The following is a 19,996-nucleotide window of genomic DNA, read 5'->3' as shown; positions in this document are numbered from 1 at the left end:
AAATATCTGTAACCTTTTAACGCTCAAAATTAACATTACAACGTTCGTTACTAATTCTAAGAATATACTATAACTCATACTAACTATATAGAAATATAGTGTTGTCCTCATATAATACTCAATTACTTGAACTTTTACTTTTTATACATGCATAATTTTTTCTTTTACAATTAAAAGAATAGCTTGCAATGATTGATGGCAAGAACTAGTATGACATGTTATTTATACATTTTTAATTTTTTTTTCAAATATAACAAACTGAACACTTTTACAGCTGCATATCATTGTTCATATGTTTTGGGTAGTACACTTTCTTTCACTATTAATAATATAACAAAGCTAGCTGTAATGAGGGAAATTATTGGTAAAAATGTCTGATGGGGGAGTTCTATCTGTCACTGTGTAACTGGGTTCTTAACTCCAATGATGTCTGTTAAAATATATAGAAATCATTTCCTATTTGAAATGTACAAAACTAACCAGAAAAGTGAGCATTGCAGTATTATTTGTCACGTAAGCTTTGTTTAAGTCACAACAATTATAAATACCTATTATATTTTTTGATAAACGCTTGCAAAGAGCTGTGTTTTTAAATAACGTCTTATATTGCTTATTTGCTTCTAACATGTAACGGTGTTTATTGGACATTACTTTGTTACTGAAAATTACACTGTACAGCCATGCAAGGAAAACACTTGGATTGTTGCCTAATCTAATTTATAACCCTGATGTTGTTCATCACATCGAATTTACGTTCTTAAAAAAATTTGAAAGCTCATCTTGGGAAGAGTTCCATACACAGACAACGCTTATTTTTCCCTATAATGACCTACAAGCCATGAAAGGCAATGACATGCCCCCAAAAGTCGAAAAACATTTAAAAAATGATTTATCATGGTAAAATTTCACGAGCTATGGGAATGGTTGAATACCATCATGAAAATGTACTTCAAGCTGTGCTAGTTTGATCATATAATGCTGTGAATGTTTACTTTAGCAAATAACAAACATCTTTCAACACTTGATTTGTTGCGACATGTATAAAAAGAACTACAGGCTAATAATTTCCCCTTTGGCAAATATTAGAACGCAACATTATTGTCTGATATACTTTATAAAACGTGTTATACATTTTTAATGTTGTTGTGCTAGTTTTCATTATACATATAACTGTATTTTAACTTTATACATGCATATCCTGATTGTTATCATATCATGATCATTTATCCTGATTTTTGCAACATGTTTTTCACTAGGCTAATTACAAGAGGCTATTGGCATTAACAAATTTGCCACTCACTGTACAAAAACAATGCTTTTTAGTGCTCATATATCTTGTTTTGTGCTATTAAGAAAGTTTTGTCAGTTTCAACTCTCCAAAAAGAAGTTCAAGTACTCATGAAAAGTAACAACTAAAAACAATTGTAAAACCATGATGTTTTCAACAGTTCAAGTAAGCATCATCACAGCATCACACTATGTGAATACAATCAGAACTCCAGCACTTTTTTCACTGCCCTTTCTTCAAGTCTTTCTTCTGTATTTAGTGTACCCAAATCAATAACATGTTGTCCCTGTAGAACTAAGTCAATGAGCTTCTTGTCTTCCAGATGCTTGAGAATGTCATCAACAACAACTGTGTGCCACAGTTTTATAGCGATTGCTTTTGGCATGTGTATTTCAACCAGTTCACCTCGAAGCTCACAAGTCAATAACATGAAGTCTCCATTTTTGTCTTCAACAGTAATGACTTCGACCTGCACTTCTTCAACGGCAATCTATATATTAAACGAGTATAAAAAACAAATAGACATATTGAAGAAATTGGTGTGGACATCTAAAAATGTTATTGTTTTCAAAGCAATGTAACCAATTCAACAAAATGGACAACACCTGCACATCATTTATCAGATTGATAAACCAAGAATGTACTTATTACGACTATTTAGTGCAGGTCATAAAGCCAGTGGTTAACTTAAATTTATTGATTATTCTACTGATTCATTCAGCTCTTTTGACAGTATTTTGAAACACTAACCAAAAAAACTCAATTCAAATAACTGATAGATCTGAAAAAAAAAACCCAAAAAATACATTTACTACTGACCAAAAAAGAACACTTTTTTCCATGTTTGTTGCAGTTAAACACTAGCTTTGTCATATACTTTAAGGCTGAATAACTAATGTCACTCATTTTTATTGCCCTACATTGTTGATTTACTTGAAATTCAAGGTTTTTTGTTTTTACAGTAACATGTGTTGTACATGTCTGAAAGAACCAAATTATACTTTTAATGATATAAAAACTACACTGCTACCATTTCCTGTGTACTTAAACCAAAACAAGACGTTGATGTTTCTTGAAACATTTGGCTGCCCCCAATCAATAGCTGTGATTTTTGACACCTTTTGATATAGCAGTAAGAAAGTCCTTGGAAATACACTTTAATAAAATTACGTGCACTGGCTTTTCTAACGGATGGCGTATTGTCCACTGTGTTGTCACACTATGTAATAGTTTACTTAAAGCTACAATTCATGACACTAACAATAACGATTGGCATAACCTTTCATTTTTTTCCCCTACAAACAATTCATTTTATTTTGCTTTCAAGTAAATAAGCTTTTTCAACTGAGCACCATGACAGAACTATGTTTATAAATAAACTAAATTCAGACATAAAAATATTATGATGTCTTGTTGGATTAGGGAAAAAAGTGTGAGCACTCTGATTATGGAAATACATATAGCTCCATGGTCTGATTGAACCTTTAAAGTGCTTGTCGTGTGTAACATATAATGTATGCAATTATTTATTTTATTTTATTAAATGGTTTATTTTACTCTCCCGTCGCAGCCCGAAAGCTGAATTGTGGGCAGGTTTACATTGGAAAACATTTCAAAAATAGACAGAGGTAAAAACTGTATGTATTACAATAAAAATAATTAGAAGACCGGGAAAAAATTATACTGAGAGTTAAAACATAATGCATGTAACAACAAGAATGGTGAGTACACAATAAAACAAATTTACAAAAAAATTGACTAAAAACAGTTGATTAAAAACAGTTGGGAAAACAAACATGGAGAAATGGATTGCTCAGATAACAATAAACAGTAAATAAATGAAGATAAATATCAAACCAGGGTGTGAGACGTAGAGCTTAGTTGTTCATTAAGAAGATTTGTTAAAAATGGGATTGCACTATTCTTGTATCGGTTGGTTCGACATCGAGGGATTGACAGGGTGTTGGTATTGCGGAGGTTGTTCGATCTTTTGGGTGGTAACCAGTCACGGTATTTATGAGATGAGAGAAGGTTTTTACCAAACTTTAAACAGAGATGATCACGTCTTTCCTGGAGAGAGGGGATTTGTATCATATTAGACATAAGGTCATAGGGAACGTGCTCGCAAACATTAATGGAAAGGATTGTGCGAAATGCTTTTTTTGGTAATTTTTCGAGCGATTCCCTTTGTTCCTTTGTCAATCCAGAATGCCAAACAGGACATGCATACTCAGCAGTGGGTCTTACGTACTGCATGTAAACAGTGACCAAGTCATCAATGGATAGACCACAGCGTTTAAGTTGGCGTAAGAAGTACAGTCTGCGGTTAAAGGAATTGCACATTGTAGTCACCTGGGTGTCCCATCTGAGATTGTTTTGAATGTAAACACCAAGAATTTTCAAACAATTTGATTGACCAAGGACTGAGGCACCTATTTGAAAATCAGGAGGGTAGATTGGATTCTTCTTAAAACACACAGTCATAGCCTGGCATTTAGTGGGGTTTAATTTCATATTATTATTAAAAGTCCATTGATTTAACCTGTCAAGTTCAATTTGCATCGAGCTGGATTGATTTACGTCACTGAAAGTCTGACACAATGTTAAGTCATCCACATATTTATAATGCATAACTTCAGGTGAATTGGATCCAGCATCGTTAATCATAGCCAAGAAAGCAACAGGCCCTAGTTTAGTACCTTGTGGAATGCCTGCATGTATTGACCGCCATTCGGATAGTTCATTTTGGTAACAAACAGCTTGGGTACGATAAGACAAAAAGCTACATATCCAAGGAATAATGGATCGTCGAACACCTAAACTTATGAATTTGGAAATGACAATGTTATGGTCAACACGATCAAATGCTTTGGAAAAATCTGTTGCAACAATTACAGTAAAGTTTTTTGATATGTCAGTATCACTATACACTTTATCTAAAAGTTTTATCATGTTATGAGTGGTTGAGGTATCCTTAAGGGAGCCGAACTGTTGTTTGTCCAAAGAACAATTGATATCAGTTTTGATCCAGCTTGTTACAAAGTCTTCAAAGACTTTCGCAAAGACACAAGTAAGGAAGATAGGCCGGAGATTAGGTATTGTGTGGGGTTGGCACTTCGGCACTGGCACAACATAAGCAGATTTCCATATCCCCGGAACAATACCTTCACTCAATGAACAATTAAAAATGTTAGACAAGGGAAAGCACAGTTCATAGGCGAACTCTTTAATCAGCCATGATGGGATTGAGTCCGGACCACCACTCTTGTACAGTTTCACCTTCTTCAGTTTATAATACACATCTTGTGGAGACACGGTTGGCACTGGAGTATCTGGTGGTAAGTATGCCGGTAGACTACTGGAATCCAGACAGGGGATATCACTTGCAACAGACAGAAAATGTCCGTTGATCTGCGAAGCAATCTCTATCCCAGAATACTTTGCAGACTCAGGTAAATGAATCTTTGTTTTTTTATTCAGACCGGTTAGTTTCTTGATTTCTTTATGCCAATCTCTGGGGTTAGAACATTTAAGGTGTCTCACGCTCTTTTTGTAGAATTCTCGTTTCGATTGTTTTAAAAGTCTTGAAACCTTGTTTCGCAGGAATCTCCAAAGGTAAGTTTTGCCATCCGAAAATGCTTTTTGTCTTTTAATGACGAGTGCCTTGAGCTCGGGATTCATCCATGGTTGGTCTTCAGCGTGGACGGAAACTGTTTTTGTTGGGAAAAATCGATCCATTGCTGCTAGAAGGGTTTCATAGAATGCATCAGTCTTGTGATTTGGTGATTCAGCTGACGTTACCTCTCTCCAATCATGATCAGTTATCCATCGGCCAAATGCCAATTTATCCGAGTTCTTTACTGGCCGCACAACTCTGCGAAAAGTGATGTTTCGATGATCCTGATACACTTTAGGGAACCATAACACAGAATTGTGATCACTCAAGCCAATAGGGGTTGATATCTGTGGTTGGATGTAGTGTGGGTCAATATTGGTTGGGATGTTTTCACGTATATATTAAGCTATGCCTCCTCCTCGTTTGTTTTCCCTAGGTTTTCTATACAGTTTGTAATGTGGGAATGAGAAGTAGCTACTCTCAACATCGGGCGGGAACCAAGTCTCTGTGACGGCCGCTACATCAATAGTATTGGCCTTCAACATTATCTGAAGTTCATCTATGCGTTGAACAAGGGATCTGGCATTTAGTAACATGACCGAAGGGAGGTGTATGTTCTTAGGTTCAGTTACCGGTGTGACAGAAATATCAATGTTTACCAGATTGGATGCGGTCCTTCTGACCGTGTTTTCACCATGGTGTTGTCTGGGACGGGCGATCACTGGAATGTGTTGACCTTTGGTTTTTACTCCGGCACAGCATCCTCTTCGGGTGGGTTGTATCTTGCAGATGTTTAAGGCCTTCAACGTTGCCCACTCGGACCCTGAAAGTAGGTGGCTGACGTTACTGAAGTTCAGTAGTTCACTTCTCGAATACTGGATTCTGGTTGAAGTCAATGTCGTTGTTTGGTCATGGTTACGTTTGTTAAGAGGTTCAGGTCCAGGGTTTGGGTTGATATCGCCGCATACTAGTAACTGTTGGCGGAATGTTGCACTTGCGTTGTTGTAATATAACAGTTGGGATCCAAAGAGCCGGCGCCTGAAGGTGGGATTCAGTTGGGTCTTGTAGACAGTTTGTAGACTTGACATGCTGTTGAAGAAGCCATACTCGTATACAAACAGTATGGCTAAAAAAGCCAGATACGCCTTTGTCTTGGAATTCCACTTCATTGTTCTTTTATTGTCTGGAGAAATACCGTAGGCACTGGTCCGTAACGTGGGACGGCATGCACCTTGGGACACTTCAAGTTGTCGAAAATGTTGCAAAAATCCAGATATTCAGCAAACACTCACTCAACTTTATGATACAATCACTTCCTCGGGTACAGAGCTTCACGTAACAGCAAATAGAGTACTAAAATAGATTTTAAAAAGTCATAAAAAGCGACACTAGAAAGAGAGCAAAATTTTTACACCGGCTGCCCACAAGGCGCCCTCAACGAATTATTGATCTAACTGTAGCATATTGTCTGAATACTTAGCCAGAAATCTCCTACATTTATTTTCTTTACAGTGGGTCTGTAATGAATCAATCATCTGGTCCTTACACTTTCTTGGAGACTGTGCTAGATATAATAGGAAAAATCTGAAAATGTGGATTAAATTTTGTGTGAAGCATTAAAGCAAGTGATGAACACGGTGTTTGTGCCCACCTCAACACATAGAATGATTTAAGATACATACCTCGATAGCGGTTTTTACTGTTGAGGAAGCTGATACTTCTTTGAGATAGTCGCTGTGTTTTGTGTTTAGATGTGTTACTGTCACTTTATCTCCAAGTTTGACCGGGCTATTTGCCTTATCGTTCCATAAGGCAACATTTATTTGTCCATTGTCGTCCTTTACTTTGATGTTCCTGACGGACTGGGTGTCTCTTACACGTCGTGGTAGTTCGTCCTGCATAAATATAATGTGAGACATTAGAAATCATCATAATGAAGGTATTAATAGTTGATAGTTCACATGTACATTACATCAATACAATATACATGTAATTGAAATAAGCCAGGCTTTGAAAGTATTCTGATATTGTTCAAAGATGATTGCATTTCAGATGGAAATATCTAACTGGATGGATGGTACACAAAAATGGTACTACAGTAAACTCTGGTTAAATATTAGGCATTCATGGCACTCGCGAAATTATGATTTGTGTAGCTCACTAGTGCGGTAAGTTTTTTTTTTGTTGACTTACAAGTAAACATGTATTGCCTACTGTATGTAGCCTACATAATGATTGTGTTTACTACTTAACTGGCTTTGATTTGTTTTGGTTTATTTTTATCTCTGCAGTCGAAGTAAACAAATCTTTTTGTGTTTTATTGTCATTGGCTACAAATTTGATAATTGATTATGTGCTTTACGAACAAGCAAGGACGACAGCACTTGATCGACAGTTCAATATGTTTATGTCGCAATGTACAGTACAGATCACGCACAGTTTTACTATACTATTAAAGCTGAAGATGGAATTCATCGGCGACATGTTACATTTGTTCCTGAGTTGTTTGCTGTACTGACGAGGGTGGTGTTGCATGAGAAACCTAACTATTTGGTTGGCACCATGTTTTTCTTATTGCAATTTGTAGAGTTCCTTACTGACAACTGCGGGTAAGAAAGCACGAGTGGTGAAGTTTTTGGATGGCATACTTTGCTGCTGATTTATTTAAGGTTGTCGAGTTCATCTAGGCAGCAAGGACATTGCCAGAGTTATGTAAATGTTGATTTTCAAAGGTTGTGACTCCATGCACTTTATGCTCATATGAGTAATGCATGCCCAACTAAGTCATGAGGTGGCAAAAATAACATGGCTTCGATATTGTAACCATGGGGATTCCTACATAGGCGTAATGCAAATGGCCGAGGGACAGTAGAAAAGCTCAGGCATTAAAGTTAGTCATGTTAGTCAGCATATAGATGTTTATAATTATGGACACAAACTCAGAAAGGACCAATAAGCCTGGTTGTTTGGCTCACGTTCATGACGTTATGCCTAAGTCAATGTTAGTTACAGACATGACAGAAGCCTAAAAAAGATATAGGACTTTAGGACTAGCATGACTAGGAGCAAATTAGGGCTTAGGGCCTATGAAATGTACGTTAGGGGGCCTACTTTTCTTTCTAGCTCAGTGGGTAGGTCTACATTAATGTATTGTTAATGTTCGGAATGTTACTTGTTACTTTATGTTAGGCCTAGACTACGATCCCAGCAGTCAGCTTCTGCCCTCCAAGTTCATGAAATTGAAATTGTAACTTGTCATGCTTGTTAAATTTGTAAGCTAGCTTATCTTGACTTGAGTCTGTGTCGAATTTGATATGAAATCTAGTCGGGGGTGTGATTTTTCCGGATTCTTCCGGATTTTTAACCTAACGTCTGTGGAATTTTATGAGGATTCCGGAATGTTATGGGGATTCCGGATTAATTCCCAACGTTTTCTAGTGTATCGCCCAAAAAACCTCTGGCGAAATAGGGCCTACATTACGATAATGGATGGACTGGTGATACAAGTCTAATGAAAAAGCAGTGTAGTCAAGAACCTGTTAGACATCAATGCAGTGTGCACAGTAGAGTACTTGAGGACCAAACTAAAATGATTCTCAATGGGTTTGCACCATCGTGTTTGAGTATCGCGTGTGTGTGTTTTGTGCATATATTGTGCAGTGACGATCGTGAGCAAGCAAGTCGCGAAAACATTGGTGTCAATATTGCCGCGATTTTGTCAAGGAATTTAAGACTAAGACTAGAGTATGGTTGGAAGAACAGGAAATAAAGTGTCACTGTGGATGGAAATCAGTTTGAGCTGCAGTAGTGCTTTAAAAAGTAGCCACCACCAGCACAAAATTTCAAAAATGTTTTGGAAGCCTGGGACGTGGGAGTGGGACTGAAGTTTTAAAGAAAGATTAGGCCTACTGACACTGTACTAAAAAATACTTACTAAGAGTAGACTAAAAAAAAAAGTCTCCGGTTTCTGGTATGGAGCTTGCCCAAAAAGTGGTGCAGCGACGCGGCTTTTTTTTTTTTTCTTACCCGATTTTTTTGCTTCAAATGTCGGCTGATGACTGCAAATGGTGCCCGACTAAACTTAGTGCAAATATATGGGGGTCCAGAGAGGCCACATAAAGCTTATTCTCGACCATAACCCAATCTAAAAACACGTTTAAATTGTGCAACAGCAGGATTCCAGTCAAACCAGTGAGTTTGGCGGTTTTGAGACATCATCTTTCATTGAAAAAAAACCTTTTTCATTTTGCCGACGCGCATGGCTACGGCGATGCGCGTGCATACCAGACCGGAGACCTTTTTTTTGGCCTAAACCACCGTTCGTATTTTTTTTTGGTGAATCGTTTTTTCTCTTTGCAAACATGCAAAAATAATAACATCACTCACAGAAAAAGACATTATTGAATCAATCACATGTGGTTTAATAATTATATTATTTAATGACTAGACATTTCCCCCTAATTTTCCCCCGTCTGTTTTCTTAACTGAAGCAAAAAAATTTGCAAGCATTTACAGAAATTACAAAATGTACATGCCCTATATGCACATATGTGAATGTATATGTATACATGTACATCTACAACTGTACAAGTACATGTACAAGAATACATGTACATGTATACATTAGCTCGTAACAAGTGGTCAAGGCGCTAGTTGTTATTCATCCAGCCGTAGCGCGGTAAACGTTATCTCGCTAGCGCTATGCATGCAGTCATAATGTCTATGCATGCAGTGCATTAAAAATACAGCGCGAACAGCGACCTCACGCGGCCACTATTTTTATGCAAATCAGTTGGACCCAATATTGCGCCTTGGTTCAATCACACCTTGGTTTTGGGGGTGGTGCTCATTATGATCATAGCCTTAGCTGACCTTAAATGTCGTTTTCTTATTGGTCGATCCTTGCGTGCACACGGCCCCAATGCACAAAAACTGTGGTTCCTGTCACGTCCGCAAAAGGCGAATAGCTGCAAATAATTTGATAACGTCCAGATTTACCAAGGTGTGATTGGACATTCCACATATTAGCCCCGCCTACACTTATCTGTATTCGCATACAAGGTCGTGCGCTAGGAATCCAGCGCAAAATAAAGAAAAACATTAGCTTTTGCCTACGATTGAACCAAGGCGCTAGATTGGGTCCAACTTTTTTGCATAGAAATTGTTGCCGCGTGAGGTCGCTGTTCGCACTGTATTTTTAATGCACTGCATGCATAGCGCTAGTGAGGATATCGTTTACCGCGCCAACGGCCGGGGTGAATAACAACTAGCGCCTTGACCAAGGCAAATTAGCTCGTGGATTTTTCGTTTTTGTTCAGTCACACCCCTGATCTAGTCGTCTACCCACACTCACAGTAACAAAATGTCTGTTGACAATTCCGGCCATTTTGAATGATGTTTCCTATGTTGTTTTTAATTGTAGATGATTCTCAACGTAAAGTGATGGAAGCCCTTATCAATGACAGCACACGCTTTCAAGAGCTTTGCAAAGACTTGGGCCTTGAGGCATTGTTTTTAGAGGGGCAGGAGAACAAGGTATGTGATGGTCTAGTTTAGGAATAGATGATTGCGCGTGCGCAGTGACAATCTGTGCAAGTGTGGTATATGCATGCAGTAATGTACACGAACATGTACATTACACAGAGACACGTCAATCTGTAACATGTTTACAAGTTATTAAGTCAGCGTAACGTAGCGCTGTGACCATAGTGTTTTTAGTGTGCCAACCAAAATGGCAACGAAGAAGGCAACTTTGAAGTCAAAGCCGAGCCAAAAGTTTCTGAAGAAACACATTGACGAACGGCTGTGCCTAACTTTCAACAAACATTCGGAATATTTTGGCTTTTGCACATTGTGCAGTGTTGATTTCTGTGTGAGTCTCACGGGTAGAAATGATTGCATGAAGCATATCTCAACCGATAAACATTCTCGGGTGGCAGAACTTGTTGAGAAGAGACACCGAAAATTACCAGCTTTACTTTAGCAGGTTCGACAACCAGGACACATCGTTGACGAATGCTGAGGTAACTTTTGTCGATTTTTTAATTGAGCACAACATACCCATCGTGCTGCCGGACAGTGAATTGTTGGCCTGAAAAAAGTACGATTTCTAAATGTTGGGTGGTCTGAAAATGCAACATGTGATGTTAAAAACAAATATATAAAAATATATAGAAATATTCAGGATGATGTACAGGGTACATAAAAAGTAGGTTTGGAGTCGGCACCATAAGTTTTTATTTTTATCATTTTTAAATAAAAAGATATGGGGTCGGCATGATTTTCTAGGTAGGGTCGGGTAAGAGGAAACACGGTATTTTTTTGTTTGGCCTAATTCTGCTTACATGGAATTTGAAAATAAGGTAAATTATTGTTCTTTCAGGGGTGTTTAGGTGGATTTCCGTCTAGGTCAGACTGTTGCTCTAAATTGTTATGATTTTTAATGGTGATATGTAGCTCTGCCTCCATTTTCAGGATGATGAAACATTGCATGAGGGCGAGGTTGAGGAAGCAGTAGGCCCAAGGGCGAAGAGGATACCAAAGAAGGTAACTGCCAAGACACGCATCATTTGGTAGGATAGTTTCCTCGATGGCCATGCAGTACCAATTACCTGACTTTGCACATCATGTTTTTTTTCAGGACTGTAACATTTTGCTCGACCCTTGTAGAATGATTGTCCAGGTGCAAAAAATGTGACTCCACTCAATCTAAAAAAAACCTTTTTCAGTACCTTTTTTATTCCCCTTCTCTGAAGACCTACACTTGATTTAAACTAATTCAAGTGTGATTGTACCCAAAACGATTTATATTATGTTACCGTAATATTGTATCTTGCAGAAAGTTTTGCCTGATGACTGGATCACTGGTTCTAAACAAGTAGAAAAAAGGAAAACTGAAATGGGCAAGTTGGTGAAGTAGAAAAAGGCAAAGAACAGGATCCCCCTTACTTCCAAGAAGGTGAGAAATGCGAAGAAGAAAATTGAAAAGGTGACATGCACTGTATATTTTCAGACTACGTCTTGCAATATATACAGCAATAACTATGCCAGAAAGCAGTAACTCCTTCCAGCCTCCATTGAAGACATTTGCTGTGATAGCTGTCTGCCACCATGCCTTCTTTGGTCATAGTAATACCCTAAATTTTGTTCTTGTTCACTGCATTTTACCGATCCATCTCTTACCATATTGTTTGTCCGTTTCGCAGATAAAAGATTAATTGGGTATACCACTGCTGGAGACTTATAGGCCCTATTATATAAAAGATTTGCTGCCTAATATTAGCTGGAATAGCTGTTAACCAACAACTTGATTGTGTTTATTGAAATATTTTCAAACTGTTATATTTTAATTTATTTCATTAGCACTCCAGTCAAGAGCAGATCTGTGAATTGTGCAAAAAACATTCTTAAATAATGGCCTTTGTTATTATTTCAGAGAGTGTCTCCTGGTCCAAGAAGCAGCCATCACGAGGAAGATGATTCTGGAAAGACAAGATGATTGAAAAAATCTTCCTTTGACATTGGCCAGGATTTAACTGAATAAATAAAACAAAAGCCAAGATAGAACATTCATATTTAGTGGATTGTATAACAAAGTTATATGCTGGCCTCATGGTCAAATTAGTTCTAGTCTGTCAAGCCTACCAGGCACTACATTCACATGCCCCTACATGTATCATACAGGATTGTTATTATAGTCAGTTAATGATTCCTTTGTTCTTATTTTGATTTCCCTTAGACTTTGAGATGCTTGACAATCCCCCTCCAAAGAAGAGGAAAGATGAAGTATGTATTAATAGAAATGACATTGCACTTGTGTTTCAATTTCTTTTCATTTTTGCAAGTAGCTGACTCATCAAAACTCGTACATATGTATGGAAAGCTTTTTTAAAAAACCCAGGTAACTGGGAACATGCGTGTTGGGCATGGGTGGTTGAGACCTGCATAGGCCTACGATTGGTCAGATTGCAACAGAGCGGAGAGCAATGGATCAATGGATTGATAAAGTATGCAATGTTTGGAGTGACATATGCCATGTTCTGGCTGATCAAGTAATTGCATTTGGAAAACTGCAGATATCTGTCAACTACCATAGCTGTTATGCATTAAAGCATTTATTTATCCAATTTACAGGCAACTGTGGTTCAGAGAGAGAAGATTAATAACAAGAAAGAAAAGGATAAGGCTCGTATGAGTGAAACCGCCGCTGCCTCGGCCCTAGTTCTGCAGTCTTGTCTGCCTGCAGACAATGATGCCAATGTCCTCCAGGATATATTGATGAAGGTAGGATTATGGATAAAGATGTATACAACTAGTAATCCTCAACGTGTCACTGGTTGAGTGAATTAATATCTTTTTGCAAAGAGTTCTTTCCCCATGCACCTGGCCAATGTCTCCCATTGCGCAGTGTGTACTACAGCTGGCGATAACAACATTGTTTGAGAATTAGCTACGCCCAAAGAGACAAACACTTGGCTATTAGATTGTGGATGAAAAAGGAATAAATATAGGGCAAATTATTTTCTTATGTATTGTGCTTAATTTAGTAAAGTTTGCCCCAACAGATTGGCGGAGTGATAAGTTAGACGCGGAAAATTAATTTTCTATTGCTTATATGCGTATACTAGGTCAATGTCATGACTGCAGAGATTCGTGCTTTAAAAGAGGAGATATTCGAGTGCAAAGCGGAGGTTTCCCACCTACGAACCTGCAGGTCCTGTGTGCGCACACTATATAAGGTAAGCAATATTTCATTTCCGCTTACATTTCCTGTCAGAGTCCAAATTTGAGGTGTGCCATCACACCCCATGCCATCGCATGCTCACAAGCTTGCCAAAAAGTGCAAAGAAATTACACGCCCGCATTCCTCTGGATTGTGCACACCTTGACATATTCTTCTGTGAGCTATTGAAATGGCATTTATAACAGATTGTTTATTTTAATCTTCGGCCACAAAATCTCACACCAAGAAAAATCACAAGCCGAAATTTTGAAATCCGATGGATTGTTAAGCATATGGCATTCCGCCTTCAGATTAATCAATCTTTGGTAAATGTGCTTCGTTTTGTTTTGTTTTCACAGGAATTACGATCTCCATGCATGCCCCTTGGGATGTCACAGTCTCCACCCATGCCGCTTGGGATGTCACAGTCTCCACCCATGCCGCTTGGGATGTCACAATCTCCACCCATGCCGCTTGGGAAGACACAATCTCCACGCATGCCGCTTGGGAAGACACAATCTCCACCCATGCCGCTTAAGTCACAATCTCCACCCATGCCGCTTGGGAAGTAACAATCTCCACCAATGCTGCTTTCACGGCCGTCTCAGCGCGCATTAAAGCGTGCGCCTTCAGCGTTAGCATACGGCCAGTTTAATTTACGCGATAAACGTAATACAAGTTTAGGGTTCGTTTCATAATGAATGTTTTATTTTTTTCCCAAGATTTATTTCAGTTTTGTATAAAAAAAAGGTGATAATATTTGTTTTTGAATTTTTATTTGTCACTTTGTATTAGTTAGGAGTTCTTGTGTGTTTCAAAGTTATTATTAGACGGATGTAATTTTTTTCGGCGGTGTAAAGTACAGCGTAAGCTAAATGGATAACGTCATGCGGTTTCTCGTACGTTAACCCCGTGAATTTTGTGTTCAAAAGTACGGTTATTTTCGGAGTCCCCAAGTTTTCATCATCATGAACAGCCACAATCCATAAAGTTGAAGACTTTTACCACAACATATTTCGGCAGGACAGTTCGGACAAGGTAAGATTCGTTAAAATGAGAGGCCGATTGTTGGGTTATTTTTTGTTCGTAACACTGTGAATGTACGAAAATACGTTTATTTACATGTATGTACAATGCACACGGCATTACGCGTACGTGAATGAACATCACTTGAAACAAACCTTACATAAAATCAAAAGTTCAGATGAAAAAGTAACTGTTACCTAAAAATACATTATCAATCGTGTTTTACAGATACTATGTTAGATATTTACAATAATTTAAGTCAATTACAGCAAGGATGGCTTGTGATGTTTTAGATTGTATTTGAAGACCATCACGTTTGCTACCGGTACGTAGAACTAGGATTATATTCAGCAACAAGTGAGTGCTGAACCTAAAAACAGTACAGGCTCATGTTGATATTGTGATAGGCCTACTTCTGCACTTTTTTGTACGATGAATTTTATCAATCATGTTTATGGACCGGATGGTAAGGTTACACGCTTTTGCCTTGCCCTTGGGCGCAAGTACAGCCATTTTACAGCTCACAGTCACACATTAATTTATAATTAGTGATCCTAATGAGTAAAAGTACAACTTTACATTCTAACGTCATCAACGTCCAGACGTCAGGCCTTGCCAAAATATTTACATTATTACATCTACAAACTGTAGGCTACATCGATGATAGTGACCAGCGACCAGTCTTCATGCCAATAAATTAATTGTACATGTAGGCGTAATTTTATTTGAAATTATGAATCTGGTGGTGTGAAGCATAAAAATGAACATATGAATAAGGAAATTGTTTTCCCCCGGTTTAATTTCAGGCTTTCCCCTCCAACTACACACGTTTGGTGGAATTATGTGTGAGCTGTTACAGGTGACAGTGAATCAAGGTGAGACTGAGAATCTAAAATTACATTTATGTTTTCATGCACAAGTTAAGCTTTGATTTACATACACACAGTTTGAAAAAGGCATGCGACTCTCATATGTGTACAACCTGATTGATATTTTATTCCTCCTTATCCTGGACTTTCTGCCTTTTAGGTGGACGATGTGCCTGTACTCTGGCTATCACCTCGGGTGTTGTTGATAGATGGTGCCGTTTCATCACCGTCATGAGACGCTGGAGGTCATCTCGCATGCAGCTGACGACACGTCCAGTTCTATTGAATTCTGTGTGAATTAATTCACCACCCTGCTCGTTCAGCAATCCGAAGCCGACCCCGAATCGTGTCAGTTGACCGATTGCGTGATCCTCCAGTAAGTGCATTTTGGGTGTAATTGATGCAGTAGGAATATGCAGCCTGTAGGCTCTCATGAAGGATGTTATGCAGATATCTGGCAGGAAACAACATTAATGTACATTAATATTCATGTTAACCTTATTAGAAGTGATTTTTCCAATTTGAATTAACTTTACATAAAAATAATCGTAACAAAAATCACTCACCAACTCTTTTCAGATCAGCTGCTGTTAGAGCCTTTGCATGGTTCATTGCAAAGTGTACGTCAGCATATTTGAGGAAGACATCCTCAAATTTTGAGCCAATCTCTGCAGCCTCTCGAACGAGTTTCTGGTGACTGAGTACAGGAATGTCTTCACAATCCATGGCTCGGAGGATGCGAGATGGTGCTGAGGTAAGATCTTTTATGACTGGCATCTGATTGAGAATTTAATATACATTTGTGCACATGTGAATTCCTAAATATTACATAAGACCCTTACAAGTTTTTTTCAACAAGTCTTGATAAATTCCACATACAATATGTCTTACCTGACAACATTTGTGAACATGGTTGCCAACGAATGCCTTTCCGTGATATGCTTGACGTTTGACATTGTGGCGTTGCAGCACAGCATCAAGTGAGCTAGCTATTGGGCCAGCTCCAAATGGAAAATCAACTGTTTGTTTTTCCTGTTGTATTTCAAGAACAAAAATAAAGAATAGGGTTAAAAACATTTTTTCTGTAATTCTTTACTGACTTCGCATATTCTTTACTGACTTCGCATATAACTTGATTGCTATTTTTTTTAATTCTCAGCTCAATTAGCTGTCTTCTCACCAAGTCTTCCAGTTGTTGACGAAGCAAAAATGCTCTGTTGGCCATCTCACAGAAGACCTTGTTTTGCTTGGGTAAGTCTTTCTGGAGTATACAGAGTGGGATTTCATCCTCCACTTGCTCAAGCTCTTCCGTCTTTTGAGCAATCTCTGTTGCCACTTTTTGCTGACTTGTATACTCCTCTGTCACCCTCTTGTCAAAGTTAGTTGGATCTTCCTCATCGTCGTCATTGTCTGCATGAGTTACACGCAACTTGAACAGCGTATAGTCAAGCTTGTGACAGTGCTCCTCCAATTCGTACATTTGTTTGAAGTTCCCCAATGAAATGTGCAGACTGGGAAGTACAACCTGCCACAAAAATTGTAACATTGACAATATCAGTTTCTATTCAGTGTATTGAAATCCTTGCATATTTAACTGCATGCATTTTATTAAAGCAGTTTTAATTTAACATACATGATCGGTGTCAATTTCTAGGAAAGGTTTGGCAACAATGCTGTGTGAGACGTCTTTTGCTCTCGACCGTCTGGAGCCATCTGCCTCATACTTCTGGAAGTCATCCATGATGGTCTGAAGGGTACGGGCTGGAGATTGCTCTCTCTCATCTCTTGGTGTTGCCATTCTCTGTCGGGATGCAGTGCAGTGGAGGCAGCAGTACCGGGCTGCAGTTGGAAAAAAAGACCAATACAGGTTTGTTTATTATTCTATTAAGATGGATGGCATTTTATTTTTGATATTATAATATTAACTTTACATACCATTGCAGCTGCAAATACCATACATCTTGGTCATGAGGTCGTAATCGCCAAAGAAGAACAGTCTCATAGTTTTGTCCCTGTTAAAGAACATACAAAAAGTACATGTAGTTTCAAAATTGTTGAGTTTGTCTTTAATTGGCTTTTAATTGGCTTAGAAAAATTCCAAAAATCAAATTATGATAACCTACCTGCATGTTTGCTTGGCAAGTTGAGATACTTGACTTGCGACTGATGGTAGAACTCGCTGTAGATTGACCATCGAGTCTGTTGCCTCGAAACACGCAAAGACTATGGTGTTTTGCAGTGAATTGGGGTGCTGTGTATTGGCGATTTGGAATGACATTTTAAATGTATTTCCCCCTTTATCCCCTCCAATCTTGATCCAGATTTCATTGCCCGGAATCACTCCACTGTGCCAAGTGAGGGAGCCATTCCTGTTGAACGAAGTGTTATTAAAAAAAGTAAGAGACAGTTTGCATTGCTATTAGAAACCAGTAGAAGCCTGTGGGATATATGCATGTATAACATAAAATGACTATTTACATAGAGGTTACACTTACTGTTCATGCCTGTCAAGGTAGTCAAGAACCATTCCTGAGAGATTCTTGACAGTCACACAAGGGACCTCTAGGATTTCTAAGCCACCATGGCCATGGGCACTCTAGGAATTAAACACTAGTGGGACAAGTGCACCCTCAATGTTGTCCTTCAGAAGTACTTGCTGTCGGTCTCTCATTGCACGTTCAGAGGAGAATTGCACGCCAACATTTCCAAAATATCTAGATATAAAGAAGCAGATATGTTAATTAAAAAAAAAAACGGTTTAGATTTTTACCAGCCTGGGGAGCTGACCTCTTTCTTGTGATATACACAATTAACCGTAACTCATTTACCCACATCCTGACTCCTCAGTCTGCACACCTGTTGTAAAATTTCACAAGCACCCACTAGCATACTATAAAGTGTAAGATCCATGTTAAGTTAGCAAACCTGCGAAGTTTTCTAAGCTGTGTCCAGGCCAGCTGACAGTCTCGCATCATGGCAATACTTGTGTCCGTGTCAATCTGATCACTGGTCGCAGTTGGCTGTTCAGGCTCCTTTTTCTTGGAGTTGCTTTTGGTAATACTCTGCACAAAAGCAGGCTGTGTAGAAAAGAAAATTTTAAATACATTGTGTAAATATGAACTTACAATTTTGAACTATATGCATTAGAATACAATTACATGTAATCCTTATTTATATATTGTAAGAAATATGACTGTATAAATTGTATGTACATTGTATTGTAATATTGTAAATATATTGTGTATTGAATTGTTAGTCAATTTTAATTTGAATTCTAATTTAGTCTTAATTATTTAAACTACTTTGTTTAATTCTGATTAGGTTCTCTGAATCCTCTTTCAAAAAGGTCTTTACATGTACTTAAAAAGCAAAGACTTAATTTTTGAAATGTAGTTCATCTATGCCTGAATTTACTTCATGCTTAAATTTAAAGGAATACAAAAATGATCTACAATGTATAGTTACCCGTCCAGGTGTTTTTAGACGTGCCTCAAGCCCACGTCTGGCATGTAGTTTGAGCCACATCCATCTGTCACTCGCCTCTTCTATTTGGGCAGGGATAGGGGTACCTTTCTTGTGCTGGTAGGCAATTTGTTTAAGAAGGGCAGCAGCTTCCTCGGCTTGCTTGGTGAGTGACGGGTTGGTTGATGGAGTGGCTTCATTACTGGGGATGGGGTCGGGGGTGGAGGTAGGGATGCATTTCTCGCAATGACACTGGGCTACCTGGGCCACTTTTGTTGGGCAAGAATGAGATGCCATGGACGGTAGTTTGCCAATCGAGCCGCATTCTGCGCAGGCTGTGCTGAGGGTGGTTAGCTGGTACCGTAGTATCCGGGGGGAGAACGACACACCTTCGTACGAAACTGTCGACTTGCATGTTGGGCAGGGAACTTCATACGAGTCATTGTGGTAAAACCACTGATACAAGCATGATGCACAAAAGTTATGCTCACAGGGGGTTTGGACGGAGGGCGAGCCAATAATACATTGGCATATCACACAAATAAAGAGTGTTTCTTCATGTGGGTCTTGGCCTAGTATGCAGAGCTTGTGTGAAACTGTGTGTTCCTCTTTGATCTGGAGATTAAATGGATCATCGGTAGAATCCCGAAAAGAAATCTTCTTAGTGTCCTTGTGTTTACTGTGTGCAGAGTTACCAGTAGATTTAGCTGGACGGCCCCCCATTACTTGCCTTCTGTATTTTTCACATGTTGTACATGTTCCAGTCCGAGTATGTTTTGGCCACTCTGAAACACAAACTGTGAGCAAACTAGTCACACTCGAATCCCGTGTCTGGTCTTGAAGGTGCCTCAAATTTCTTGCACATCTCCAACAAACCTTTGTGGGATGACACTCTGGATCATCCAGCCAAACGCTGACGTTTACAGATAGCAGTTCTTTGTTGAATTCAGAACACAGTTCGGCTTTCTGCTTGCTCGAATCTCTGACCGAATTTAACTTTCCACAGACCCTAC

At 38.6% G+C, this 19,996-nt stretch overlaps 4 protein-coding genes across 4 annotated transcripts; 1 reads left to right on the top strand and 3 right to left on the bottom strand.

Moving 5' to 3' along the window:
- Positions 1-1,003: 1,003 nt before the first annotated feature.
- On the bottom strand, positions 1,004-6,814 carry LOC119732881. The gene is made up of 2 exons (XM_038206476.1): positions 6,587-6,814; positions 1,004-1,778 (listed from the first exon to the last, which is right to left on the bottom strand). Exons 1-2 carry the CDS (start codon positions 6,803-6,805, stop codon positions 1,491-1,493), a joined length of 507 nt encoding a protein of 168 aa, XP_038062404.1. The 5' UTR covers positions 6,806-6,814; the 3' UTR covers positions 1,004-1,490.
- Positions 6,815-13,083: 6,269 nt separating this feature from the next.
- Positions 13,084-14,213, top strand: LOC119732923. The gene is made up of 3 exons (XM_038206501.1): positions 13,084-13,187; positions 13,532-13,642; positions 13,986-14,213. Exons 1-3 carry the CDS (start codon positions 13,095-13,097, stop codon positions 14,196-14,198), a joined length of 417 nt encoding a protein of 138 aa, XP_038062429.1. The 5' UTR covers positions 13,084-13,094; the 3' UTR covers positions 14,199-14,213.
- Positions 14,214-15,641: 1,428 nt separating this feature from the next.
- LOC119733361 lies at positions 15,642-16,981 on the bottom strand. Its single transcript, XM_038206950.1, has 4 exons — positions 16,702-16,981; positions 16,413-16,553; positions 16,088-16,298; positions 15,642-15,975 (listed from the first exon to the last, which is right to left on the bottom strand). The coding sequence occupies exons 1-4, from the start codon at positions 16,744-16,746 to the stop codon at positions 15,647-15,649; spliced, it is 726 nt and encodes a 241-aa protein (XP_038062878.1). The 5' UTR covers positions 16,747-16,981; the 3' UTR covers positions 15,642-15,646.
- On the bottom strand, positions 16,748-17,529 carry LOC119733094. Its single transcript, XM_038206673.1, has 4 exons — positions 17,457-17,529; positions 17,155-17,360; positions 16,869-17,046; positions 16,748-16,782 (listed from the first exon to the last, which is right to left on the bottom strand). Exons 1-4 carry the CDS (start codon positions 17,521-17,523, stop codon positions 16,748-16,750), a joined length of 486 nt encoding a protein of 161 aa, XP_038062601.1. The 5' UTR covers positions 17,524-17,529.
- Between the last annotated feature and the right edge of the window lie 2,467 nt (positions 17,530-19,996).

This window comes from Patiria miniata, unplaced genomic scaffold (assembly GCF_015706575.1).
Source record: "Patiria miniata isolate m_02_andy unplaced genomic scaffold, ASM1570657v1 HiC_scaffold_25, whole genome shotgun sequence".
NCBI classification, from domain to species: domain Eukaryota; kingdom Metazoa; phylum Echinodermata; class Asteroidea; order Valvatida; family Asterinidae; genus Patiria; species Patiria miniata.
This window is presented reverse-complemented; position numbering and strand designations above follow the sequence as displayed.